Source organism: Pelodiscus sinensis, chromosome 18, assembly GCF_049634645.1.
Source record: "Pelodiscus sinensis isolate JC-2024 chromosome 18, ASM4963464v1, whole genome shotgun sequence".
NCBI classification, from domain to species: Eukaryota; Metazoa; Chordata; order Testudines; family Trionychidae; genus Pelodiscus; species Pelodiscus sinensis.
In genome coordinates, this window is record NC_134728.1 from 30,059,065 (window position 1) to 30,086,589 (window position 27,525).

General features: G+C 57.5%; 1 protein-coding gene across 14 annotated transcripts in view; it reads left to right on the forward strand.

The window, feature by feature from the left end:
* The window catches only part of EPB41L1 (erythrocyte membrane protein band 4.1 like 1), a 168,091-nt gene that overhangs the window by 79,832 nt on the left and 60,734 nt on the right, over positions 1 to 27,525 (forward strand). For all 14 annotated transcript variants that reach the window (XM_075901379.1, XM_075901384.1, XM_075901382.1 and 11 more), the window contains 2 exons: positions 15,099 to 15,307; positions 20,114 to 20,278. In XM_075901379.1, the coding sequence (XP_075757494.1) occupies positions 15,119 to 15,307; positions 20,114 to 20,278 (354 nt within the window). In that variant the 5' untranslated portion in view covers positions 15,099 to 15,118. The remainder of the gene's footprint in view (positions 1 to 15,098; positions 15,308 to 20,113; positions 20,279 to 27,525) is intronic.

The window sequence follows — 27,525 nt, forward strand, 5'->3', positions numbered from 1 at the left end:
TAAAAGGCCATTTAAAAATGTAACCTTGTAACTGCTACCAGTCCTAGTGGTTACGCGGTGTCTGTATGGATTTGAGGCAGGAGTCCCTGGGACAAGGGTTAATACCTAGCTCGTCTGTGCTGTGAGCAGATCTCAGATTGTGCTGCAATGGAGCCAAGTATCATCACTCCTGTTTTATACATGGGGAAACTGAGGCACAGTGAGGCAACATAGCTCCTCCAAAGTCACCCAAAACTCAAGTCAAGAATAGGAGTAAGGTCTCTGTGCAGAGCTCTGTCCCTTTAGGCCACATTGTCTTCCTGTTTGTGGGCATGTAATTAACGGCTGGATCATAATGCACGGGCAATGGGGCCACGTCAAGGCTGCACAAGCAACTTTCACTGTGGCATCTCCGAACTTTGGAGTTCTTCACTTTGCAACTTTCCTGTTCTTCTGATGTTGCTGTTTGGCGGTAATACGGAGTCAGCTCCCAGGTGTGTGTGAATGGGATAGCTCCACTCGCTTCCACTGAACTGTAATTGAGCCATCTGTCCCTGGTGGAGGATCTGGCCCAGCTGTTTCACTCTGCGGATGGGTTTGTCTCGAAACTCACACACAGCGCTGGCATATGGCCCAGCGTGTTCCCAAGTTGTAGAGTCGGTGGCGGTCCCTGCCCCTAGGTATACACAGGGGCCCCAGCCCTTAACCCTGCTTCTCCTCCTGCAATTCAAACCTTGCACCCTATGTCCTGCCCAGATGCAAAAACCTCCCCACCTTTGATGTTGGGTCAGAGGAGGCTTCGTGTTCACTACTAGTGATAACCAGACCCCGTGTGGCTACAAAATTTGTAAGTGCGTCCGATTTGCAATCTGCAAACGTGGCCTGGGGATTTCTGCAGGTTCGCAGGGCGTCAGTGATGTCAGTGCCCTGTGGAAACACTGGTAATGGCTGTGTCCTGGTGCACAGTGCAAACTGCTGATCCACAGACACGGGACTGACAGCTGAACCACCCAGTGCCCCCACCAAACAGCTGGGTGTGATCTTCGCAGAGTGAACGCCTCACGGAGCCAGCTGGCCCCCTGCAGGCTCCCACATACTCCGGGTCCCGCCCACGCTAGTCAAAGTGTGGCCAACACTCATGATTTTAGCACAAAGTGGTCTAAAGCCCCAGCTCCTGGAGTCGCGTGAAACCTCAGCTTTCAATGTAAAAGAAGCCGTCATGGCTGCAGAGACACACTGGAGAACAAAGTCCAGGGCATCCTAAACACTCGGCTCCAGAAGATAATGAACAAACCCAGGTTATTATTTTAAACAACCTTATGATTGTTATGGAGCTGCCTGACCCGGGGCCCTGACTCACACTTTCACAGTGCCCAGCGCTGGCTGTGCCACGTTCGTTAGTTCTTTACGCTTTCCCCAGGAATTCGGCGCACTAGCTGGAGCAGAAATAACCCACCATGGATGCGCTTGGTTCCCCTCCATCATTCCTCCGTCAGGGCATGAAGGATTTCCCCCATTCCTGGCCGTTAGAGGTGAGCTGGACTGAGCCAAAATATAGCGGTGCTACCCAGGGAGCTGCAAGGGCTGCCGACAGAATTGCTGGGTGTCTGGGCAAGGCGGGGGAGCCCCGGCTCCGGGCTCCCAGCGGGGATGGGGTCCCGGCAGAAGGGACGGGGCTGGGGGCTAGTTCCCACCCCCAGCCAGCCCTTTGGCACTGCCCAGCCCACGCTGCCAGGAGCTTCGGCTGCGATTTAAAGAGCCCTCTTCCCGCCGATCAGGGCCCTGACTACTACGATCAAGGGGCCTGAGCTCCCTAGGCAAAGATGGGGTGGGGGAAACCTGGGGCTAGATGCACATCCAGGGTTCCTAGGCCGAATGGCTGCTGGCATGTGGTGTAAGGGGCTAACTGGGAAGATGGCAGGGAAGCAGAGGGGGGCTGAGTTGGGGAAGGAAGGTGCAAACCGGCACGGAGCGGTCCGAGCGCTTTTGGGAAGGCAAGTGACCCTTAGGGCTCCCAGCTCCACAGACAGTGCTGGGGGAAGACAGTGCGCTGTGCGTGCTGCTGGGCTGGATCCGGCTGCAGGCAGAATGCCCTGGAGGAGCCAGAAGTGGCAGGGGTGGGAATGGCCAAGAGGAGAAGCCTGGATCTCTCATCCCCAGTGCCTGGAGAGCCAGTGCAGGGACATGAGCCGTGAGTGGGGAGGCCATTCCAAAGGTGCAGGTGTGTGTGGGGGGGGTCTGTGGTGTGGTAAGGCAGTGCACAGAGCCGGTCTGTAACCCCAATGTGGCGCCAGCACCCCTATCCTCAGGCCCAGTGAACCTTCCCTTGCTCCTGGGCCTGTCTGGCAAATTCACACACACTGAATTACAGCTGGTCTGGGGATCTCACTGCATGGGCTGTGGGACGGGTGGGGAGGTGCCAGCTCGCAGTAGCCAATGACGGCTGGAGAGAAAGGGGCAGCTCCTTCAGGTAGTTTCAGACAGAGAATCATCACCTTCCAGGGAGCCACCTCGCCCGATGCAAAGCCACGAGTCAGTCTGATTGCTCCTGCCTGGCTGGGGGAGTATCCAGGAGCCCACTCGCGGACGGGCCTCGCTGTGTCAGGGGCTGTACACACAGAGCCGAGGGTGGTTCCTGCACTGGGCTGACAGGGAGGGACCTGGGATCTGACTGGCCCTGGGTGCTTGCTATGAGCTGGGCCTGTGCTGCGCTGGCAGACTCCTTCGCCGGCCCTTTTGGCCTTTGTTTAGTGAGGGGCCAAGGCCCAGCAGGTGGCTGGGTCTGCAGCAGGCTCTTTGTGCTCTCGTCATCCTCATTCAGCACAGGGGCCGCGGGAGGAGACGGGACAGTGAGTCCTTGAGCGCCTGCCGCAGGACCGCTGGCCGCCCGGGGCTGGCAGCCAGCAGCATGCGAGGGCCTGAATGCAGCCCTTGTTGCTGGGCCTGGCATGGGGCTGTGCCAGCGTGGGTCTCAGACAGTGCTTGCCACGGCTTGCTGTCTTGGCAGTCAGTGGCTAGCCCGCACGCACCTGCCGGGCCCAGCTGGAAGTGGCTCTGCACAGTAGGGGCCTATGGTGGGTTGGGGTCCCTCTGCCAGCACAGGGATTGGTCCTGCCTTGGGCAGGGGGCTGGACCTGATGACCCGCCTGAGGTCTCTTCCAGCTGTAGGATTCTATGATTCTTAATGGCCCAGCAAGTGCTCCCTGGCCCTCCCCACTGCCCTGGTGCCACCTTTCCTGCTCTAGGTGTCTGGCCTGTCTTCGCATGTCCCTGAGGTACCACTGGAGGCGGGGAAGTCATGGAGGTCCCTTTCCAGCCCCACTCCTGAGACGGAGGCTGCGAGGGTTCCCCCCCAGGGTGACCTGCGGGTGGGGGGGGGGGGGCTGCTGTGCCCAATGCATGTTTCTCAGACAGCTCCTGACTCGAAGGCGTGTGGGCGGGGGGGGACGCAGGCTGCCAGGGTGGCGTTGTGCTGTTCGTGGTGTGACCATGGCCTTTGCACCGAGGGAGGGAGGCCGCCTCACAGCAGCCGCCTCAGGGCCTGGCCATGCCGGCAGGGTTTGGGGCCTTCCGAGTGAGCTGTGCGCCTCACACACCCGGCCAGCTGCTCACACTTTATCAGCCCCAACCCCACCTGCCCCTCAGCGTAGCTGCTTGAGCAGGAGCCTGCTGGCCCCGGGGGTCTAATCTGATGCTTGTGCCTTTAACTGAGCCCTTCCACATCACAGTCTGTGCCTTGTGCCATCTCTCTGTTCCGGGCATGCTGGGGCATTCCCACAGCACCGTACCTGGCGGGCAAGACGAGGCAGCCTCAGGGCTACTCAGTCGTGCGAGGGCTGAACTAGCAGCACAAGGATCTGGGCAGGTGCTGGGCTCAGCAGCCTCTCCGGGATGACCTGGGGCCCATCTCTAGCTCAGGGTGAAGCCGTGCAGTGGAGAGTCGGGCCCTCCCGGAGCTGGGCACAGGAGCTGGAGCAGGGACAGGCGGTGGGTCTGGATGTGCTACAGCTGCTGGAGGTGCCCCTGGCGGGGTAGGAGTCCCTCGTTACTCCAGGTACTCCAGTCTGAGAGATTCCTAGGCCGGAAGGGACCCCTGTGGTTGGGTGGTCTGCCCCCCCCCACAGCACAGGCCGGAGACCGCCATTCCTGCCGCAGAGCTTGAGGCGAAGCCGCCGGTCCCGACAAATATTTTCAGTGCTGGAGAATCCCCACGACCCTTGGCAACGTGTGCCGTTGTTAGTGACTCCCCCGGAAGACGCCCGTCTCCTCTCCGGTCTGAATTGGCCAGCCTCAGTGTCGTCCACCAGACCGTGCTGCGCTGCTCCTGCTAGACTGCAGAGCCCGTTACGAAACGCGCCCCCAGGTAGGCAACTGCAGACGTTTAACCTTCTCTTTGTGAAACTAGATTGGGCTGCTTGAGGCTGCCCCAGCCGGCGGGTTTTCCAGCCCGTCTGTCATTCTCCTGGCTCCTCTCTGAGCCCCCTCCAGGTAGTCAACGTCCTTCTTGACAGATGGGCACCAGGGCGGGACGCAGGATCCAGGCGCCACATAACCCTCTGCCTCTACTCGAGAGCCCCCGGCTTATGCAGCCCAGGATGCTGCAGCCCTTTTGCCCAGAGCGTCATGCTGGGAGCTCATATTCAACTGGTTAGCCGCCTTGGCCCCCAGACGGTGATGTAACTGAGAGCAGAGCTGGGCCCCACTAGTATCCCCCACCTCCAGCCACGCCCTCCCTGCTCTGTGGGCACAGCTCTTTGGGGCATGGCCAGTAAAGCAGGGTCAGGATTCAGGCATCTGGGGGAAAGGGATTTTTTCCTCTGCAGGACAGACCGTGGGAGGAAGCGAGGAGAGACAGGGGTTGTGATCAGTCTGGCTCCTCCACACTCCACTTTGACTGGCTCACAACACCACCCTCCTGGAGTTCTGCCTTATGGCAGACTGGACAGTGTGCACCCATCAGCGCGGCCTCCGGGCACCAGGCCCCTGCCTGGACAGGAGAGTGGCACTGCAGTTGGGGTCCCTGTACACGTGCCGGGAGGGGGAGCTGTGTGGATCTAGTGGAAGGGAGGTACAGGAGGCTTCAAGATGGCTAGAGAAGGAGTGTGGTTACCTGTGCCACTCTGTCTCTGCCAGCTCCATGCTGAGAGCTCCCAGACACACCCCTGGGGCCGGATCCCGGCTGTAGCAAGTGGCTTCCGCCTTCTCCCTGCTCTCACAGGTCCCAGGTTGGTGTCCTGAGCCAAGCTGACTGGCCTCAGATTAGCATTTGGCCAAGCTAGACATGTGCCTAGATCAGGGGTGGGCAATAATTTTTGGAACATTTTCAAAAATTTCTGAAGTGGCCCCAGGCTGCCCCAGAAAGGGCGGGGCCTAAGGCAGAAGGGGCGGGGCCAGGACACGTCTGTGCTTCCCCGCCCACAGACCCTGATTGGTCTGTGTGTGGGGGACCGCGTGAAGTCTGAGTCAACCCCCAGAGTTGACTCTGCATTGTGCCCCACCCCCAGTCCATAGGCCCTGATGGGGGGGCGGCAGGACCTCCATGGGCTGGATCAGCCTAGATGGTGCTGCCAGAGGAGCCTTAGCTGGGGCAGACACCTCCAGCAAGGTGTGCTCTGTACCCTGCCGGGGTGAGGCAGAGCCGAGTGGGAGGGGGCCTGACAGATGAGAAGGGCCTGAGGCTGGAGGAAGCTACGTGAGCCAGGCTCTGGCCTGTCTGCATTGCAGTCCCATGCCCATGGCGGGGGGAGAGGGGGAAGAGGAACCCGCAAACCAGACGGGAACCAGGACTCCAAACCATCCAGGAAAGAAAAAATCTGAGACGGAAAAGAGATGGCAGAGGCCAAAAAGGGCAGGAGAGCGGTGGGGTAACTGCCAGGGCAGGGCATGAGCGGGAGAAGGGGGGAGGGTCTACCTGTCACTCCAACCCCTGGGGGCTCCACCGTCGCTCAAGGGCGAGGGTCCCAGAGGGGTCCCGGGAAGGCCCACCCCAGAGACAGACACTTTCGGTCAGGGCCTTGCAGGGAAGGGGCTGCAGCTCCTCCCCTGGGGGAACAGCACCGTGCGCGCTTGCGTTTCTGAAGATTCCCGCTCTTCGTGCCGTGGCGCATCCTGTCGCTGCTGCTATGGCTGCACGTGGCAGTATCAGCACGGTTGCTTTGAGAGGCCAAACCTGAGCTGGGCTCCTTGCCATCGGGCTGGGTGGCCAAAGGGGGTCCAAGGGGCCGTGCAGGGAGCTGGGCAGAGAGAGCTGGGGGCACAGGGAGGGAGGGAGGTCTAGCTGGAGTAGCAGGATGGTTTGTAGGGAGGGAGCAGGAAGGGGGGCTCTGTGGATAAGCTTAGGCCAGTCAGGGCCTGCTGTGTGAAATGGCAGCCTGGCTTCCGTCTGTGTCCTCTCCCAGGGAGCCCCCATCCGACCCGCGGGGCTTTCACAAGCCGGCCCTGCGCAGCAACCCTGGGCTCTGGGGCCAAGCAGGGTCCCTGCGGCTCATGCATCCCCAACAGCAAAGACTCCGCCCTCCACAATCAGCTCAGATGCCTGCTGAGCACTCCCCGGCAGGACTGGAACCCAGCTTGCTCGGCTGGAGCTGTGTTAGCACCGATCACCCCGGCCATGGAGTAACGGCCTCTGCACACGCACCCTGGCCACCTGCCAGGGCCACGGTGCCCTTGGGACGGCAGCGCAGCTTTCAAGCTGGGCTCGGCGATACAGATAAGGAGAGCCCCAGCGAGGGCACTTCCCCTGCCCCCGCACCTCGATGGCATGTGTGTCATGTGCAGCAGGAGGCAGGAGAGTGCTGGTCGCCACCATTGGCTGTGCCCCTGGGAGTGAGCCAGGCACTTCTAAGCCAGCAGCAGGAATGGCCAGAAACAGACGGCCAGGTGCAGAGGGGCCATGCGACCCACCCCGCGAGTGATTTGCACTGCCACTGGGTGTGTACTTACAGCTACGCCCTGCCGTGTTCGCACCGACCGACCTCCCTGGCCGAGTGTGCTGCCCTGCGCTCCCATCCGGCCACGCAGTGTCTAGAGCGCAGAACGGCCTTGGCAGGGTGATGTGTCACTCGGCACCCCGGGCAGCGTGTTGCCAAACCCTACAAGAGCCTCACTCAGCTGCCTGCAAGGCAGGGGTGTCTGCCCTACACCCACAGCTCAGGACAGGTGTGTCAATACAGCCCAGCTGGAGACGCCCTCCTGCTGAATGCCCTCGCCCCGCCCCGTCCCTGCCACCTGCCGCCTGATGCTAGAAAGGCTTTGCAGCGCAGTGGAGCAGAGGGTGCCGCTGCCCAGCCATGTGGTGTCTTGGGAAGGGACCCAGGAAACTGCCTGGCCCCAAACTCAGCCCTAATCCTAATGGTGGTAAGTGCTTGGATCTGGGGTGGGTTTTGTTGCCTCCCTTTACTGTACCCACGAGGGTGTTGTAAGCCAGGCTCTGTCCAGCCTCATGCATGGCACGGAGGGTGCCACCTCCTCTGAGCGGTGGCGTGGTCCTGTGGGCAGGGCCAAGCTGGAGAGGCAGGAAAGCTGGGTTCTGTTCCCGGATTTGCGGGATGAGCAAGTTGCGTCCCTTCTCTGCTCTCCCTCCCTTCCCTCTTATCTATTTAGCTGCTAGCTCAGTGGGGCTGGCGTTGTCTCTGTAGCCACGGGAGCCAGCGCCCTAGCACCGTGATTGCAGTGCGGGCTATGCCTTGCAGCTGGAATACAGACGAGAAGGATGCTTGCTGTGCAGGTTCAGCCTCCCGGTTCACTGTGACCGCACCGGCCGCCGGAGCACGCTGAGCTGTGCGGCGTGGCTGTGCCCAAGCTGGGGTCGCTGCTTGGCGCATTCTGCCAGCCGTCGGCATCTCCGTCGCACACGCTTGTGGTGTACGGCTGAGCCTGGAGCGAAGGGCGCTGACAAAATCCAGACACCCGGAGGGGGGAGGCAGCGCAGAGTTTGCAGCCCACCGAGGAGGCTGGGCACAGCGCTGGGGGCACAGGCTGGGTAGCGCGGAAAGGGAGGGACATGGCGTTGACAGGCAGAAGGGAGGGGCTGTCTCCTCTCCAGCCTCCTGGCACGTGGGGGAGGAAGGAGGGTGGCTCAGAGGCATCGTGTGGAGCAGAGAGGCGATTTCTCCCCGCGCAGGGAGATGAACATTCTGCTTCCTTCCACTCCAGCTTCCCATGCTGGGGCACTGCGGGCAGCCTGGCTCTGGGCACCGTGGCTGGTTGTGTGCTGGCTGGGGGGCAGTCCTGCTCTGTGCAGCCTCATTGCCAGTGGACGGGTGTCCAGCCAGCAAGGCACAGGCCACAACTAGCTCTGCCACCCCGCACTGTCTCATCGATTTTCAGCTGCTCTAGTCTCGGATGGGGGCGAGGCTGGGAGCAGGTGGCAAGTGGGATTCTGGGAGGCAGGAGCCCCAGGGATGGAGGTGGCAGGAGAGAGAATTTTACATTGGACGAGTGTTTCTCCAGTGACTCCTGGGAGAGGCTGGGCATGGAGCCAGATGGTGCCAGGTTTGGGGGATCTGTAAACCAACTCCCTGGATAGCTGCTTTGTCTCACAGCTTGTCTGGCCCCGCCTTTGATAGAAAGAAACTCAACAGGCAACCCAGCCGGCTTTGGTGCTTTGGAGGGTGAGGGAAGCTGCGAGGTGCCTGGAGAGAAGGCAGGTCTGGGCGGCGTGGCGGGGGAGAAGAGGAGAGAGAGCAATGCTGGCAGAGGAGGGCTCAGAGTTTACGTTGCAGGAATAAGCTGTGATGGCTGCCATTTCAAGGCTCTGACATGCTAGCCCTGGTGAGTCTCTCTCTTGGCAGGCTTTTGTGCCCTGTGAAGATCCTCTCTGTGGCAGCCCTGGCCTCTGAAGAAACTTCGTTCCTTTTGGGGCAGAGAACACGCAACTGTGCTCACAGCCGGGAGAGCAGACTGGGCGCTCACTCTGCTCCAGCTCTCGCTTCAGGAATTCCGGTGGCTGGAAAGAAACTCCCGAGTCAGCTGTCGGCGTGGAGTTCGAATCCGCAGCACGCAGAGCATGGGGGGTGTGGCTGTGTGTCGAGTAAGGTGCACAAGGGGAGCGCTGGGCGGCTCTCTAGCTCCAGGGGTCATTACAGGGCATGAGGTAGGAACACCAGAGGCGGTTACACCTTCTCCTGACTCAGCAGGGGGAGGAGGGCAGTAGGGAATGCCGTGGAGGTGCTTGCCATAGGCTGGTAATGGGCAGCCCCAATCCGTGGCTCTCCCTGCAGATGATCTGTGCAGTGCGGGCGCTGTGCTATGGACACTAGAGGGGTCAGGTCGATGTAGTGCAGTGGTGGGCAGCCTGAGGGCCACATGCAGCCCATCAGGGTTCTTGGTGTGGCCTGCGAGACAGTCTGCCCATGAGCAGGGTTGCCAGATTCCCCTGGTTTCCGTCTGTGGCTTTCTTCCTCCAGTGTTACTAAAGTGAGGCGCGCATAACGCGAGGGCGCGTGAGGTGAGGTCAAACACAGGTCCTGCCGCGAGGGCAGGGGACTGGACGCGATGTCCTCTCGAGGGCCCTTCCTGTTCTAGAGTCCTGTGACTGGCCCGGAGAGCCAGTCAAAGCGCTGCTGCGAGTCAGTCGGCACCCCGCCAGTTCTAGGTACACCAGCGCAGTTAGCAAAGCCGCCCTGTCCCGGGACACCGTCTGGGTAAGGGCAGTCTTGTGAGGGGGAGGCCCACTCACTAGCCTGGGTTGTCCCTCACTGGTGGTGCGTGAGCTAAAAGCTTTATAGCATTTGGTTGGGGTGTCTGCATGACGCAGGCGTGGGGAAGCTGCAAGTTACTTACGCCGGTTTCAGACACACGTCCAAGTTAACCCTTCGGACTCCAGCTGGTCAGGAATTGTTTGAAAAGCGCAGATTTGCTGAAATAGAAACTTTTCATGGGAAAGGATCGTATTCCTATTTCCAGAAAAGGTTGGAAATTGTTAAACTAGGGCATTGTGGCCTTTTCGGAACACGAATGTTAGATTTGTTGTGGTGTGAAATGCCTTTGTGTTGGAATTTAAATTGTTTTTAACAATGAAATCTTTAATCTACACATCTCTATTGACTTGAGCAGAATTTCCTTTGGATTTTCAGTTTGTAAAAATTTCAAATGTTTTGTCCTGGTTTGAGATGGGAAGAATGTACAAAATCTTTAAAGTTTTCTGGCAACAGGAAAACCATTTCCCTCCCCACTGTACGTCCCAGGCCCCTTACCCCATCCTGGGTTGTGTAGGTGCTATCAGGATGCAAACAGTTACTCATATTAACCTATGAGATCCCCTGCCTATGCCCTCTGTGTGCTGCCTATGTTACAGAACTGCAATAGCGGAAAGGGCATAAGGCGTTTAGGAACAGGTTGAATCTCTCTCGTCCAGCACCCTTGGGGACCTGACCGGTGCCAAACCAGAGAATTTGCCAACCCATAGGAGATCAATATTGTCTAGCAGCCTTACCAACACTGCCACTGCTTACTGGCCTCCTAGAAGAAGTGGTAAATCAGAGCTAAATAACAGCACAGAACACTGAGAGCCAGGACTGGGGGCTGTAAACTAACTTCATGGGTCCATGGGAAACTCGGCCACAGCCATGATAAGTGGACATCCTGCTGACTGAAATCATGCTGAGCCATGGATGTTGCCGGATCAGAGAGTGCCAGGCTAGAGAGGTTCAACCTCTGGCCAGGCTGTGTCTAGTCTGGCCAGTTTTTCTGGAAAATCAGCCACTTTTCCAGAAAAACTTGCCAGCTGTCTACACTGGCCGCTTGAATTTCTGCAAGAACACTGACTTCCTACTGTAAGAAATCAGTGCTTTTTGCGGAAATACTATGCTGCTCCCGTTCGGGCAAAAGTCCCTTTTGCGCAAAACTTTTGTGCAAAAGGGCCAGTGTAGACAGCTCAGATTTGTTTTCCGCAAAAAATCCCCGATTGCGAAAATGGCGATCGGGGCTTTTTTGTGGAAAAGCGCGTCTAGAATGGCCACGGACGCTTTTCCGCAAAAAGTGCTTTTGCGGAAAAGTGTCTGTGCCAATCTAGATGCTCTGTTCCGAAAATGCTTTTAACGGAAAACTTTTCCATTAAAAGCATTTGCGGAAAATCGTGCCAGTCTAGACACAGCCGTAGTGTGGTTTGTATTGCTCCAGAGATAAGGCCAAGGGCCAGAATGAAATAGACCTAAATCTTTGTTTTCAAAAGAACCCCCCTAAAACTAACCCGAACTGGCTTGCGTGGACAGCAAACGGCCCCCATTTTCAAGGCTGTACTACACTGCAGTTACACACCCTGGATTGGCCCACGGAGGCGACTTGGGCTTGGGCTTGGGCTGTTCAGTTGCAGTGCAGACATTCGACTTGTGCTGGACCGGGGCATTGCTAACCCCTGTCAGAGGTCCTCCCCGCTTGGGCTACGTCTAGACTGATGCTTTTTTCCAGTAAAAGGTACGCAACTTGTGCTCCGCAATTTGTGTATTTTTTTCCGATTTTTTTTTTTGGAAGAGGCTTTTCTTAAATTTGGGCTGTCTACAAGGAGCCAAATTTTGGAAAAACGTCCTCTTTTGGAAGAGCCCTCTTCCTCAGAAAATGAGGAATACAGGGCTTCCGAGAGCGCGTCCGCTGTTCCAAAATAAATCTCGGCAGAGCAGCCGCATTCCCTGTGCGTGGCGGAGTTTTTTGAAAAACTCCATGGTCTAGACATAGCTTTGCAAGGCCCCAGCACTCAGACTCCCGCTGCACTGCAATGTTACAGCCCTGCGGCCCGAGCCAGCTGCTACAGGCCAGCCCTGGGGTTTTGGTTGCAATGCAGAAGCCCTGAAGCCACTGAGAAGGGCGAGTGACGTCTGCGCTGCAGCTTTAGCTAAGAGCCATGTGGCTTTTAGCTCATGCGCCAGTGGCATAGCCAGCAGGGCCCACTTGGGTGGGGCAAGAATGGGGGATGGGGGAGTGAGCCCAACCCTGCTCCCTGGCTGGAGCCCCAGGGCACAGCAAGCAAGTCCAGAGCATGGGGTGTGAGCCTACCTGCAAAGCGGGCGGCATGGCCCACTCAGGCCCACCCATGGCTATGCCTGTCATGAGGCTCATGGCTTTAGCTCATTCGGTCCCACCTGCTGCCGGCCAGGGCCTGCTGGCTTCACACACTGCAGGGCAGACGTACCCCGAGAGGCCAGACGGTTCTCGTGCCTGTCAGCGTTTGATGTACATGCACGGGGAGATTTTAGGGAGGAAAACTAAGACAGGCCTTGGAGCAGTGAGAAACCCTTGGGCGGGGCAGCACCTGGATGGGAGCAGGGTAAAGGTTTTACTAAAAAGCACCTGTCTCTCCAGCTCAGGGAGGGCTGTTATGGGAGGGGGGTGTCTGTGTCTTGACTGTCTGTGGACTTGCTGCATGGGGAGGGGTGAAACCCAGCTGCTCAGCTTTGCTCCAGCCAGAAAATGGTCCATGTCTCCTGCTGGCAGGGTGACAATGCTGGTAAATGGATTCTTTCGTGTGAACGTGCCCCTGCCACTGCGTGCCTGTGAGCCACCTGGCTCTGGACAGGGGGCAGGCAGGGGGAATGGGGCAGGTGGAAGGACAGGGAGAGAGGAAAGGCAGAACCCCAGGGAGCAAGGAGGAGACAAGCTGGGGAGCGAGGGAGCCAGGGCGAAGGGCTGGGGAGGGACTGATGGAGGTGAGGAGCAGGGAGTGAGTGGGGGGCGCTGCGCAGTCCATTCCAGCGGCAGTGCCCCCTCCCTGGGAGAGCCTGCTAAGGCACCCAGAGCGGGGGCAGCCGGAGGGGAGTCTGGTGGCAGGGAGCAGATTAGCTCAGCTGGTTGGGGTGAGCAGCCAGAGGCCTTGAGCCAGTCACACTGTCTCTTGGTCCTGCCCTTCCTCTCTCTCCCAGGGGAAGGTGACCTGACGTCTCCCTGATGGTGCCGTGGGCGAAGGCTTTGCAGATGGGGTGGCGCACAGCAGGGCAGCACAGCGCGCTCAGCCTGGGCCTGCAGCCGCCATGGGTTTGCACTGGGAAAGCCTGGGGACCAAACCCCCTGCACAGTCCTGCCATCCCTGCATCAGCCTCCCAAGTGCACATGCAGCTCTGCTGATGCATCTCAGGCTGCCCCTGCTCTTCCAGTCCCGGCTCCCTCCTGAGCAGACGCAGCCAATCACGGCACACGGCGGCACCAGTGCTCGTGTGGCAGGACCGTGGGGCGCCCGCTCAGTTCACTTCACTCGTGTCGCCGATCTCCCCGGGAAAAGGCCTGGGGGTGGCATCCATCGACTTTCATGGGCTGGGCGAGTAGAAATGGAAGCGGGGTGAATAGGAGCCGTTCTGCCTGCTGCCTGAACTTCTTGGGCCTTGAGTCCTGGCCCTACCCCACCCTCTCACCGCCTCTGCCTTGGCCCATGGCTGCACCCTCGTGCAAATGTCAGTTCCCCACGACCGCCACGCCAGGGATCAAAGCTCCACTCTAGGCAAAGTCTGTGTTCAGGACTGGCTGGGGCGAAGATGCTGCTTTTGCTGGCAGATGGCCTGGGTCACAGTGAGAGATGAGCAGCTCTGAGTGGTGCCCACTGCCCTGTACATAGGGCACTCTCCATTTCACCCCAGCACAGCCCCACGGGGCAGTGCCCCTGCTGCTGTCACCAGGATGCGTATGCACCCCGGGTTTCCTCGCGGACTGTAGCAGGATCTGTGGGTTTTGTAGTGCCATGGCTGCATGTTTATAATGGAGCAGTGGTGGAATCCTTTTTCTGGTACAAGTACAGCTTTGGGCTGTGTGGCCAGAGGTGTGTGCACAAGGTCAGAGTTTGGGTGCTCTCCTTTCTTCCTTTGGTCAGGATCCTGAACACGACCACCTCATGGTCACTGCCTCCCAGGTTGACACCCACCTCTGCTTCCCCTACTAGTTCCTCCCTGTTTGTGAGCAGCGTTGTGGGGGAGCGGAGGCTTGGTATGTGAGAGCAAGCATCTCTCAGCAGGGCAGCGGGACCTGCTGGCCCCGGCAGGGCAGGCTGTATTGGAGACCAGGGCCCTTGGGGGGAGGAGAGGGGGACCTGTCAGCAGCGCTGGTCATTTGGGTGTCTGCTGCTGGCTTTACACTCCAGGGTGTTAATCCTCGGCGCTCGGCTAGAGACCCCCCTCCCCCGCAGTGCACTAGGGCCTGCCATGGACAGGGGCTGGGGCATCCCTGTCTGCGACAGGCCCCTCCAGGCTGGAGCAGCCAGATGGTTTCCCAAAAAATACCGAAGACGTGTGCTAAAAATGTGTTGAGCAAAAACCAAAAAAACCCCACAGGCGAGGATCGCGGCCCCGCCGCCCCAGCCACTCCCCCCGTCAGGCTTCCGTGGGGCGCCCAGCGGCGCTTGCCATCTCGCTAAGCCTGCCTGACAATGGGTGCATTGGCCTGGCCTGGAAATCGGGGCTCAGGAACAGGCAGCGCCTGCTGGAACGCTGATCACCACGTGGATTCTCTGTCTCCAGCCCGGGTGTTGCATGTGGCCAAGGCCTGGCCAGGCCGGGTTCCCTACAGACTCTGCCTCGTGCCCCTCCCTCAGCCCCTGGGCAGCGCGAGGGCCTGCGGCTGCATCTGCTCAGGGCTCTGTGGCATTCTCCCACCACCCCTCTAGCGCCTGGACGGGACACCCAGCAGTGACGCGGCCGCTGCTCCTTTCCTTTGGGGGCTGCGCCAGTGCTTCAGCAAAGCCTGGCTGTCGACGGGGCCAGAGTGCATCCGTAGCAGGGCTCAGGAATGCAGGAGCTGGTCCCAGGGACTAAGAAGCCAGCAGGGCCCTGTCCTGGTCACATGTCCCCCACACTGGTGCTCTGCAAACTGGCTGAGGGTCTCCCCCATGCCTGCCCTGCCCAGGGAAGCAAGGAGGGAGCGCTGGGGAGTGTGATGGGCCAGCTGCGCTGTAGGCTGGTAACGGCTCAGGGCTGTGGCTGATTGGGGAGCTGGGCCTGGCAGGGACCCTTGGGGCCGGGGGCTTGCCCGATGGACGGCTCGTTCACCGTGCAGTGTCACCGAGTTCGGAGGCCCTCGGCGTGGCTCTTACCAAGGCATGGGCAGCGCCTGGAACGCTGCTGGGTGCCTCCCCGCAGACGCCTGGGAGATGGTTTCAAAGGCCAGGATGGCGTTTAATCCCCTCCCTCTCCTCACCTATGCAGCTGCAGAATAATTAGTCACCATGACGACAGAGACGGGGCCAGACTCAGAGGTGAAGAATGCCCAGGAGGAACCCCCGCAGCAGCAGCTGGAGGCAGCGGCAACCGGCCCAACCGCGGTGACCACCGGCCCCGGCCCGACGGCCAACAGCCGGGAAGCTGAGGCCAACGAAAAGCCCAGAGCCCAGGCCGACTCCAGAAGTGCCGAGCCGGTGAGTGGGTGTCCGGCCAGGGTGGGCCACTGAGGTGCTCTGCCCTGTGGGTCCCAGGGCTTGGTTCCGGGTGGGCTGCCGCCTGGTCCCAGCAGGCAGGTGCACACCTCATCCAGGGCCACTCAGCAGAGGGAGGGAGGGAGATGGAGTCTCCCCAGGGCAGGCACAGAGAAGCTGTGGAGGCCTTTGGTGTCTCCAGGCCTGGCATCGCTGGCCCTTTCCCCTTGCCAATGACGGCAGTGCCCCTGCAGAGTGAGATCAGCTAGACCCACTGGGCGAACAGTTTCCACAAGCCCCTGCGCCCCGGAACCACCAGGATGGCGCTGAGGATGTGAGCATCAGTATTATTAATGTCCAACCAGCTGCTCCATTTGCCACCGGGCAATGCCCAGTGGACTCATCCTGCCGTTGCTCACAGAGGGTATGTCTACACTACCACCCTAGTTCGAACTAGGGTGGTTAAAGTAGGCAACCAAAGTTGCAAATGAAGCCCGGGATTTGAATTTCCCGGGCTTCATTTGCATCTTGCCAGGTGCCGCCACTTTTAAAGCCCCGCTAGTTCGGACGAGGAGTAACGGTAGTTTGGACTAGGAAGCCTAATCTGAACTACCTAGTTTGTGCCGCGTGTAGCCGCGCGGCACGGAGTCCGAACTAGCGGGGCTTTAAAAATGGCGGCGCCCAGCAAGATGCAAATGAAGCCCGGGAAATTCAAATCCCAGGCTTCATTTGCAACTTCGGTTGCCTACGTTAACCACCCTAGTTCGAACTAGGGTGGTAGTGTAGACATACCCAGAGATACTCCCTCAGCCTGGAGCTGGCCCTCAGGATCTCAGCTCAGCAGCCTCATGTGCTGGCCCCAGACTTTGCTCAGACACGCTCCAGGAAGGGCATGTCTAGGAGGCACCCATGCATCAGAGCAGGGCGATGGCGATGGGTCCCCCAGGGGTGTGGCCTGCCACCCTCTTGCTTCTCTGCCCGGCAGAGGGGTTTGGAGGGGTCCAGAATCTGACCTGTGCTAAGTCAATCTGAGCCCCTGCCCAAAGCTACTGCCTTTGCGTTCCTTGCCCTAGCTTGATAAGGGGATTGATCGAGGCTGGTACACGCACAGGAAGGAGCCTCTTGAGTGGATGGGGGTGGAACTTACCCCAGCTCAGGTGGCTCATGCACAGGCGGCTGGCACTGCAGGGCACTGTGTGATCAGCATTGCTGTACAAGCTCTGCTTGCCCTCTGTGCCCTTTCCCCATTAGAGTAGCAGCCATCTGCATCCACCCTCCAGCAGCAGAGAGCCCCAGGAAGAGCAGGAGGGACCTGGGGCCTGGTCTTGCCCAGCACGGGGGCATGGCTTTGGGAGCCCCAGCAGAGAGTGGGGAGCAGGCTGGACCTGACAGTGCAGCTGGTGAGCAGCCACCACGTTCCTCCTCCGTGGGGGGCTGAGCGGGGTGAGCAGCCATGTGCCTCAGTGCACTGATGCAGTCAGTCCCTGGCAGAGCTAAGGCTGCTAAGGGCTGCTCTGAGCCGGCCTCTGGAGGGCCTGTGTTCTCCAGCTCTGGCCAGAGTGCCAGAGTGGAAAGGAGCAAGTGGTGCAGAGCAGCTCTTGCTGCGTGTCCTGGGGGCTTCCCTCCTGCTGCTCTGAGCAGCGCCAGAGACGGGAGCTGACCCCGTGTCTCCCCAGCCAGGCCCGCTCCTCTCATACACCCTTAGGGCTGCTCTGGGGGCACTTTACTGAGAGCAATTTCTCAGTCCCCTTGGTGAAGCCTGCCCAGCTCTGCAGGAGGGCGCTCCATGGGACCCCATCTCTCTTGCCGCTGCTCCCAGCCAGCTCCCTAAGCCAGGCTCAGCAGTGCCAGGCCAGCGTCTGAAGCAGAGTGGCATTTCCATTGCACACGGCCGAGGTGCTGGCAACACCATCGCATCCCCCCGCGCAGGGCAAGACCTTTCAGGCCGGAGGTCTGTGCTGGAGGATTGGTGGAGAGCTCAGTGCTCTCGTTTCCCAGGGACACAGGCTGGGAGAGCGGAGGCTGGCTTGGCGGAGACCGAGATAGTCTTGCCGTTCCACGTGGCTTCAGGATTCCGCTTCACCTCGCGTGCGCAAGCGCTTTGTAAGCTCGCTCCCTGCTCGTTAGCCAGCCAATGGAGAGCGCCGCTAGCTGAGCAGCAACCCCCAGACCCAGCCCCGTTCTGTTGCCCCTGGAAAAGAACTCCTCATGGCTCTGGAAAGCCCTGGGCCTCAGCCAGTGCCCAGAGACAGGAGCGAGGTTTCAAACCCCCGGAGCCCAGGACCAGTATACAAGCCCTCCCAGCATCTAGCACCTATTTGTGCCACTGTCTCTGCCCAGCTAGGCTGAGCTGTGCCAGTGTGGGGGAGGCTAGGAAGGGCATCTGCCCAAGCTGCAGTCCCACCTTGTGCTGCAGTATAGACACTCTCTGGGATGCTCCTTGTGGATTGGACCCCGGGGATCCATGTGACCTGAGAAGGGGGCCAGGAATCTGACTTAAGACGCGGCGTCTTGGCTTGTCAGAGGAACGTTAACCAGGCCAATGAGCTGGAGTTCTCGTGGCTACGGCAGTTGTGCCACCCGAGGAGGTAAGGCCTTTCCTGCTGCAGTGGAAAGGGACAGTCCAGGCCTTGCCCAGGGGAAAATTGCCAATTGAATTTCCAGGCTGATAGAGGATTGACGCTACGCCAGGGTAGCTGCTAATTGCAGCAGGTGAAGGGGATGCACGGTGCACACTAGCACCAGCTGTCAAGGAACAGCCTTCTGGCCCCTGCGGAGAGTCCATCTCCTAATCCTGTCTCCTGTGCTCGGCCACAGGCCAAGCTCTGCTTGCAGTCCCACTGGTGTAATCTGCCTGCCCCAGGGCTCCAGGGCTTTGACAGCCTCTGTGCTAGAGTGATGGAGATTGACCTTCAGCTCAACGGGGGTGTGAGCAAAGAGCCATTGGCCACTGGGCAGAGGCAGAGGTGCAAGGGCAGTGTGAGCTCCTGTGGATTCTCGTGGTGCTGCCATGCCTCCTTGCAATGGCCACCGCTTCCTGTAGCCCCACGGCAAGGCCCTCGCTGCTTGCCCAGGCCTGGGGTGCTGCTAGAAGCCAGGGTAGACAGGAAGAAGCTGCGTTTTGGGGTGCTGTGAGTGTCGCAACTGAGGAGGGTGCCTGACTCCCTTAGCCACGCGGGCACACCCTAGGCAGCGGCGATAGCAGCGCCCCCGCCCGTCCGCCCGCCTTGCCCAGACTGGGAGGGGGAGGAAGGCTCCCTGGCTCATGCCGACGAGGTGAGAAAAGGCCACCAAGCTCCTGTCTGTCTATTTGGAACCGGCCCTAGGGCAGGGCTTGAACTCGGGTCTGACTCCCTCCCTCGTCTGGTACTGTGAACAGCAGGGACTTGATCCAGTCCCGAATCCTCATCTGGGGAGGAGAAATGTGAGCTCATGGTGCCATTCACCTCCCAGGGTCACATGCTGTGCAGCTGCTCCGCGGCCCGGTTCCTGGGGGCTGTCCTGGAGTGCGTGGCAGGCCGCTGACCTGAGCGTGGCACCCGGCGTCCCAGCAGGGTGAGGGATGGGCCTGTTCAGCTGCTGGGGAGCAGATGTGCCCCAGCCTGAGCACAGGCCTCTGTGGGCCACTCAGCACCTAACTTTGGGGAGTGTCAGGCAGCCGTCAGCCAAGCCCCGGGAAGTGCCGATTTGCCAGTCGGCGTTACTGTGTATGGCGTGCTAGTGGGCTGCTGATCTCAGCTAGGCCCGGTCAACGCACCGTGACCCCGCTGCGTTCCCTAGGGCTACCATCCTGGCACATGGGAGAGACTCCAGCCTGCTCCGTTCTCCACCCTCCCTCCTGCCCAGATTTCGGATGCTCCCTGGCAGGCAGGGTGACGCTGGAATCTCTTGGACAATCCAAGGAGCAGGCTGTGCACTGAGGCTCCCTCCACAGCAGACCTCAGCCCCCATCTCAGGAGGTGCCAGCCAGCTTCGTCCTTCGGAGCTGTGCTTCCAGCCCCCCAGGTCCAGCGCGCAGGAGGATGAAGCGGGGCTGGCACCGGTTGGCACTATCATGCCACGCTCCAGCAAGCCCGTCTCCTGGGAGGGCAAGCGGCTTGCAGAGCTGGGCGAGGCTCAGCACTGCCCGTTCACAGGCCTCCTGTCAGTACAGGTCCCGGGCCCGGCGCTCGCTGGCCATGCACTGCCGTCTGGTGAATGAGGGCTGGGTGTGTGCACACGCTTGGGGGGCGGAGGGGCTGGGCTTGAACCGTGCCAAGGAAAGCCGTTACGAGAGCCACTGCCCCACAGCGGGATGGCAGCAGGGCTCCCATGGCGCGGCCATGTCTCACGTGATGGGAGGGAGGGGTCGCTGGCGGTCTCTCCCACCAGCCCCCATTTCACTGAGGTGCCAGGAGGGAAGGATTCCCTCTCCCTTGCCTGGTTTCTCAGCCTCCTCTCTCCCCACAGGAATCCCCCCCGTGCCCCGCAGCGCAGGCCAGAGCTGGGGTAGGGTTGCCAGGTGTCTGGTGTTGAACTGGACAGTCCAGTATTTAAGCTTTCTGTTCAGGAAACAAATTGAGAAAATAAAACTGTCTGGTGTGTTCTAAATCAGATGGAATATAGATTGTGATGTCATGTCAAGTGTGTCCGGTATTTTTGTTGAAACCATCTGGCAACCCTAGCCAGAGGGGGTCTCTTTGGACCAGCTAGTATGAAGGCAACGCAGCTCCCACCCCCCCGGCCCAGCATGGCGCATCCAGAGATGGCTCCCAAGCCCCAGGGCTCGCTGTGGGAGGCACAGGGTAACGCGTGCTGCTCCCCCTGCAGGGCATGGACTTGGAGGAAAAGGACTACAGCGAAACCGATGGGCTGTCGGAGAAAACCACGCCCAGCAAGACCCAGAAATCCCCACAGAAAATCGCCAAGAAGCTCAAGAGTGCCATCTGCAGGGTGATGCTGCTCGACGCCTCCGAGTATGAGTGTGAGGTGGAGGTAAGTGCCTGGGGGTCTCCTTAGCCAGAGAATGTGTCTGTGTCACTCTGTCGCCTCTGCCGGGCCCTGCTCTGCCGGCATCCCCGTTCTCGGCCGTAACGGGGCAGTAACGCGGCTGGGGGGATTCTGTCATGGCGAGGCAGAAAAACACCCCGTCTTCGTTTGAAAATGAGTTGCTGGAGCTCACACAGGGCCCGAGTCACAGAATAGCTCAGGCTAGACGACCACAGCCGGCTTTACTGGCTTTATAATCTGCATGTGCCTTGGTTTTACCTCAGGAGGCCAAGCTGCTTTGCCCCAGAGAAACGGCAGCGCAGCAGGAGTAAGGTGCGTCTGGCCCCGCTCTCTAGCTGTGCGAGAGGAGACCGGAGGCTGCTCCCTACTCTTGGCCTGTAACCAGCTGACTCCAGGCCTGACACCTCTGACATGGCAGCAGTTCTCAGGGTGAGAGGTCACTCCGTAGGCCAGGGGTGGGCCAATTCCAGCCTGTGGGCTGAATCCAGTCTGCAGGGTTAGTCCCTGGAGGGCCCCGACCTCCATGTTTACCTGCACCTCCCTAGATATTGGAGGGTCTCAGGTCTGGCTAGTCACAAATCACTGTGTGCGGCCAACGCAAGTGGTGGGAAGTCTGCAATGCTTCCCGCCGCTTGCATTGGCTGTGGACGGCAATTTGCGGCCAACCAGCGCTGCGATCCTTCGATACCAGCAGAGGCGCAGGTTAACTTAGCGGTGGCGGCCCGCCAGGGGCTAACCATGCAGGCTGCCTTTTTTTATTGCCCACCTCTGCCCTAGGCGGTGTAACAGTGCCGGCCTTTTGGTCTGGGAAGGAGGAGACTGCTGAGCTAATGGGCGGGTGGGCAATACTCCAACCCCTACCGGTTTACTGGAACTGGTACACTCCATCCGTTAAGGCTCACCAGTTAACCATTTGCATCCCTAAGACACCCCCATTTGCCTCTCATGTGCACAATGCTATGGGGAAAGGAATGATTAAAGTTGCAAAGCCAAGCAGTCGGCAGTTAGGAAATGCCGGAGTTAAGGTCCCCCTGCAGCCTTAATTTCTCCCCGTTTCACATGTTATGATACTGTCTTTAGTTCCAGGTGACATGCTGTTTTTCCCACAGACCCCTGCCTCTCTCAGTGCACAGGCTGGATGGTGCTCTCGCGGGCGATGCTTTGCCTACAAGCTAGGGGTGCGATTCCCTGCTCACATACTAGTAGTTGTGCTGGCTCTCATCAGGCAGCGTGAGAACAAATAACATTGGACCTGCGATAGCCAGGGAGTAGCAGTCCAGCATGGCCTAGACACATGTAAGCCAGCCTGAGGCTGGTGGGCTGTATTCAGCATGGCTAAGCCAGGCCTTGGCTGCTGCTCCCTGTGCTAGTCTGTGAGCACACTGCCGTTCGTGCTCACAGCTCGATAACCATGAGCCCTGGCTCAGTGGCGCCTCAGTGAGCAGCTCTTCCACATTCTGTTTTCTTCTCGTTCTTCAGCGTGTGGCCCAGACCCCATGGGCTGCCCACTTTCCAACTCTGCTCGGAAGCCAGAATTTCCACATGGGCTTTCTTATGCTGCTCATCTGAGTGCGTCACCGTCGTTAATGGATTTATCGTCACTACTCCCCTGGGAAACGAGGCGTAAAGAGATTAGAGTCAAAAGTTCTCCAGGAGTTTTGGGTGTCCAGTGGGAGACTCCCAGGACCTGATCTTTCAGAGTATTCAGCATTCTGCCTCTAGAGCTGGTTCCTGGTTGGGGACACATGTGCCTCACGTGCCCAGAGCCTTTGGAAGCAGAGTCCGTTGGTCTGCACGTGTGGCCTGCCAACAGCTGATACAAGGTGCCGGGTAATGGCGGCTGCCTCTGTGATCCATAGGGACTGGTGACTCCATGCATTGGGCTTTCCCCCAGTACGTTCAGAACTCTAATGCAGACCTGCGCAGTGGTGAGATTCATCTGTTCAGGCCACAGATGGATGACTCCTTATGTACTTGAAAGGAACCCAGGAGCACCGTCCCCTCCCTGGAAATATGTACACCTGGCCTGAGGGGAGAATTCCACCAGCTGCAATACTGGCCTCGCCCGATGGCTCAACAGCTCCTCACCAGACAGCTTATAAGCCATCCCATAAGAGGCAGAGAGCTCAAAAGACCCTCTTCCCCCAACCTCTGCAGTTCATCGCTCATCCCTATCGCAGCTCTTGGCTAAATGTTGTTTTTAACAGGTGCTTGACAACTAAAAGCCGCTGAGTCTAACATCTCCTGGCTCGTGCACACCCTTGGATGTTTGTCCCCCTTCTTTGTCAACATCTGGGGTACGTCTTAACTACATGGCTCTGTCGATGGAGCCATGTAGATTTGTTTTTTTGGCAAAGGGAAATGAAGCCGCGATTTAAATAATCGCCGCTTCATTTAAATTTACATGGCTGCCGCGCTGAGCTGACAAACAGCTGATCAGCTGTTTGTCGGCTCAGCACGCTAGTCTGGACGTTTCCCTGCCGACATGAAAGCCTTTTATCGACATCCCCTGTAAACCTCATCCTACGAGGCATAAGGGGGATGTCGATAAAAGGCTTTCAGGTCGGCGCGGAGCGTCCAGATTAGCGCGCTGAGCCGACAAACAGCTGATCAGCTGTTTGTCGGCTCAGCGCGGCAGCCATGTAAATTTAAATGAAGCGGCGATTATTTAAATCGCGGCTTCATTTCCCTTTGCCTGTCTGTCTAATCTACATGGCTCCATCGACGGAGGCATGTCGTCTAGACACACCCCTGGAGTGCAATAACAGTGGAGAGATGGGTGCTCAGCTCACGCATTCCAGATGGACGATAGAGTTTGCATCCCTACCCTCCAAAACCCTCCCGCTACCTCCTTTGAGAGTTGCTTTCACAAGAACATTCTCCATGAGGAGCGGGAGCACAGGTTCTTCCTCAGTCCCTCTGAGGGGGGTTACTTTGCATATTTTCCAGTTCCCAGAAAGAAAGGGGGTTGGAGGCTCATTCTTGCCCACTGCCACTTTGTGCATAAATTCAAAGTTTCATAAAGTTAGGCTGGCGTCTCTCGTTCCACCCCTGGAGAAGAGCCTGTGCTTCACAGCTCTTGGCATAAAGGACATCTGCTTTCCCCAGGACGTCCATCCCGTTCACCAGCACTTCCTCAGATTCATAGTAAGCTCCTCCCGCTTTCAGTACAGAGGCTCCTTTTCAGCATTGCTCCCAGCCCGGGGTATTTCCTGTGATGTGCTGGTTGCTGCAAGATAAGAGACACTCTTGGAAAGCACTTCATGTGTTCACAGCACAGCTCCCCTCAGCTCCAGTGGCAGCGGTGAGCAGGTCAGACCGCAGTCTCTCAATCAGGCCTCCAGAAAAGGAGGAACATGCAATTAGTGCCCACCTGTGAAAAGTTTTGGTTTACACGTTGCACCAAGCATCATCCGGGAGCTCTGCACCATTCAATGTCCTTAACTATGAGACTGTCCTTCCACTTCCCACAAGCCCCTGTCTTGTTCACTGCACACCTTCCAACTTCTGCAGCAAATGCAACAGGGGTCTTTCAGTCTCCTTCACTAATAACCCTGATTCTCCTTCACTAATAACCCTGATTTTGGCCACAAGCCCCCTACTTCTTCCGTGCACAGGACGGGCCTGGTGGGGGGGGGGGGGCCACCAGGCCCATCCTGTGCACGGAAGAAGTAGGGGGCTTGTGGCCAAAATACATATGATTGTGCAACTGAAGACTATCGCAGTGCAAGCTCCCCATGTAAAAGCCCACCTTACGCCTGGTCTTTTCTAGCATCTGGGCACTTGACTTTGCAACTTTAAGAACGTGCCTTGCACGTTGTTACTTTGGAGGTCGATTTCCTAGGGTTTGCAATAGGCAAACTGAACACACAGAAATTCTTTCCTATGGTGTCACATGGGTCCTCAGCAGGCATGGAACCTTCAGATCTGCGCAGAGACCTCAGCCAGTTGAGCTGTTGTCGGTTGTCATCCTGTGTGCGGGCCAGCATCGAAGAGGGAGGGGAGACACGTTGCCAGTGGGTTTCTCATGTGTTCACTGCTAGCAGAGAAATGGTGAAACTCAGAGACCTGGGCTTCTGTTGCAGGCTCTGGTGAGCACAGACTCTTTCCCCTCCAAACTTGATATCCTTTGCCCCATCCCCTCCAGGCTGCCCGTCTCAGTCTTGTCTCTTTACCACGGCCCCTCGCCCCAGACCATTCTCCTTGCCCAGCCCCAGGGTTCTTATCCCAGACCCAACCTCCTTGCCCAGACAGCTCCGGTCTCCCTCTTCTCAGCACCTCATGATCTGTCTCTTCATTTCTCGCTTGTCTTCAGTCACACGCGCTCCCAACCCACATTTCCCATCCTCACTGGCTCCCTCCCCAGGCTCCTAGTCCAACTGCAGTGCCCCCCACCCCATTTACTGATACACATAGACACATGCACGTTCATGCTCCTACAGCCAGAGACAGGCAGACAGATGTGCATGTGCAACCCGAGACGTGTGTACACAGGCACAGATAGAGGCACACGCTTTCAGAGTGCACAGATGTGCACGCAGAGGCACACATTTGCACACCCACCAGCACAGATGCATAAGCAAGCCAATGGGGTAGCTGTGTACCTTATCCCCCCACCCTTTGATTTCCCATCTTCAGAGCAGAGCTCTCCTATGCCAGAAAACACTTCTGCCTTTTAGCTCGGTAAGGCATCTGGGGCGCCTGGGTCGGTAACGGAAGTCCCCATTCACGTAGACACAGACAAATCCCCAAGTGCACATGGACACACGCACACACGTGAATGGAGTGAGAATGCAAATCTGACTCATGCATTTCAGTGCGGGGGCTGCCTGCTATTTGTGTATCATGGCGAAAATGAAGCACAGGCGTGTGTGGGTTAGAGAGTGAGTGAGAGAGCCTGTGTCACTGTGACAGCGGCTGGCCTCGCTCGAGGGAGGAGCGCTTGCAGCACGTAAAGCAGTGCTACTCAGACTGAGGCTCACAGGCTGCAAGCCCCTCCTTAGCATGGCTCCTTGCGATTTCATTGCTAACTCATCTAAGTTAGTATCCAACCAAGAGGCTTTTGCCATGTTATTAACCAGCTGAAGTTGTCAGTTGCTTTGCTGTGAAGATAACAGATATGCGTCAGTAAATGAAACCGCTACCAGTGCCCCCAGAACAGACTGGTCCCGGCTTTCATCTGATTTCCACAGCACAGGCTCATATGGGATGATGGGCCTAATTGAGGCTGACTCAGCAGCAGATGTAAACCCAGCATTGCAGCTGACACAGTAGCGCCCTCGAGGGTCTCTAGACCACCAGCCAGTAGCTCTGGGAATCATGCAGAAAGGAAGGACTAACATTCCTGGACTAAGCACTAATGCAGGAAGCTGGAGGCTGCACCACCTGCTTTGGTTTTGTCCACACCCTCTTCCCTGTGATGGGCTAATCACACTCTGCATCAACTGCACTCAGACCTCTGTGGGTCAGGAGCAAAGTCAGTGATCAGCATTGCCCAATGTTTTTTGTCGTCCTCCCCCCCCCCCCCCCGAATCTCCATTTTCCCCTCCTGTGGAAAAAGAGGATAAGAAAAAAGGAGAGAGGGGAAGTTGCCAGATGTGTACACTGATTCTTTTTCATTTAAGTTCAAATCAGAACACAGTTTTTCATTTTCCTTTGACGAAAACAATATGAAAGTGTGGGACATTGCATTATAAAGCCAGCCTTCCCTGAACTGATATCAAAAATTGAGGATAGGACACTTCCAGCCTACACCACTAACCTCATTAGCGCCAGCCCTACAACTGACAAATGCTTTTTCCCAGACCCCTTCTTTTTCTGTTATAAATTCTCAATTTCAGTTATTTCCACTTCAGGTCATCTGAGGAAGTGGGTTTTGCCCACGAAAGCTCATGATATTACACCAATATTTGGTGCCACAGGATTGCTCATTATTTTAACAGTGTGAGATTTTCACCAGTCCTGCTGGCTAGATAAACTGTGAGCAGAGTGCCTGATTCCTGTACTATAGTGATAGAAATGTAGCCGTGTTAGTCTGGTGTAGCTGAAACAAAATACAGGACTATGTAGCACTTTAAAGACTAACAAGATGGTTTATTAGGTGATGAGCTTTCGTGGGCCAGACCCACTTCCTCAGATCAAATAGTGGAAGAAAATAGTCACAGCCATATATACCAAAGGATACAATTAAAAAAAACTGAACACATATGAAAAGGACAAATCACATTTCAGAACAGAAGGAGGATGCGGGGGGGGGGGGGGGGGGGGGGAGGGGAAGGAAGGTGAATGCCTGTGAGTTAATGATATTAGAGGTGGGGAAGGGTAGATGTCTGTGAGTTAATAGTATTAGAGGTGGGGAAGGGTAGATGTCTGTGAGTTAATAGTATTAGAGGTGATAATTGGGGAAGCTATCTTTGTAATGGGTAAGATAGCTGGAGTCTTTGTTCAGCCCCCTGCAGAGAGTGTCGAATTTTAGCATGAATGCCCTATGTAACTTCGTTCTCACCCACAATTATTTCCAGTTTGAGAACAACTTATACCTCCAGATCAGCGGCACAGCAATGGGTACACGCATGGCCCCACAGTATGCTAATATCTTTATGGCTGACCTAGAACAACGTTTCCTCAACTCCCGTCCCCTTTTACCCCTTCTCTACTTACGCTACATCGATGACATCTTTATGATCTGGACGCATGGCCAAGAAACACTGGAGACATTCCACAGAGATTTCAACAACCTACACCCCACCATTAACCTCAGCCTGGACCATTCCAAACGAGAGATCCATTTCCTGGACACCACAGTACAAATCAACAATGGAAAATTAGATACCACCCTCTACAGAAAACCCACTGACTCATACAGTTACCTACATGCTTCCAGCTCCCATCCAGCACACACCATACGATCCATCATCTATAGCCAAGCCCTTCGATACAACCGCATCTGCTCTAATCACACTGACAGAGCCCAGAAACTTCAGGATCTCTACCAAGCATTTATAAACCTCAACTACCCACCTGGAGAAATAAAAAAGCAAATTGAAAGAGCCAAACGAATACCTAGAAACCATCTACTACAAGACAGACCCAAGAAAACCAACAATAGAACACCACTTGTCATCTCCTACAGCTCCCAACTTAAACCTGTCCAACACATTATCAATAAATTACAGCCTATACTGGAACAGGACACTAAACTCCAAGAAGCTCTGGGAGACAGACCCATAGTC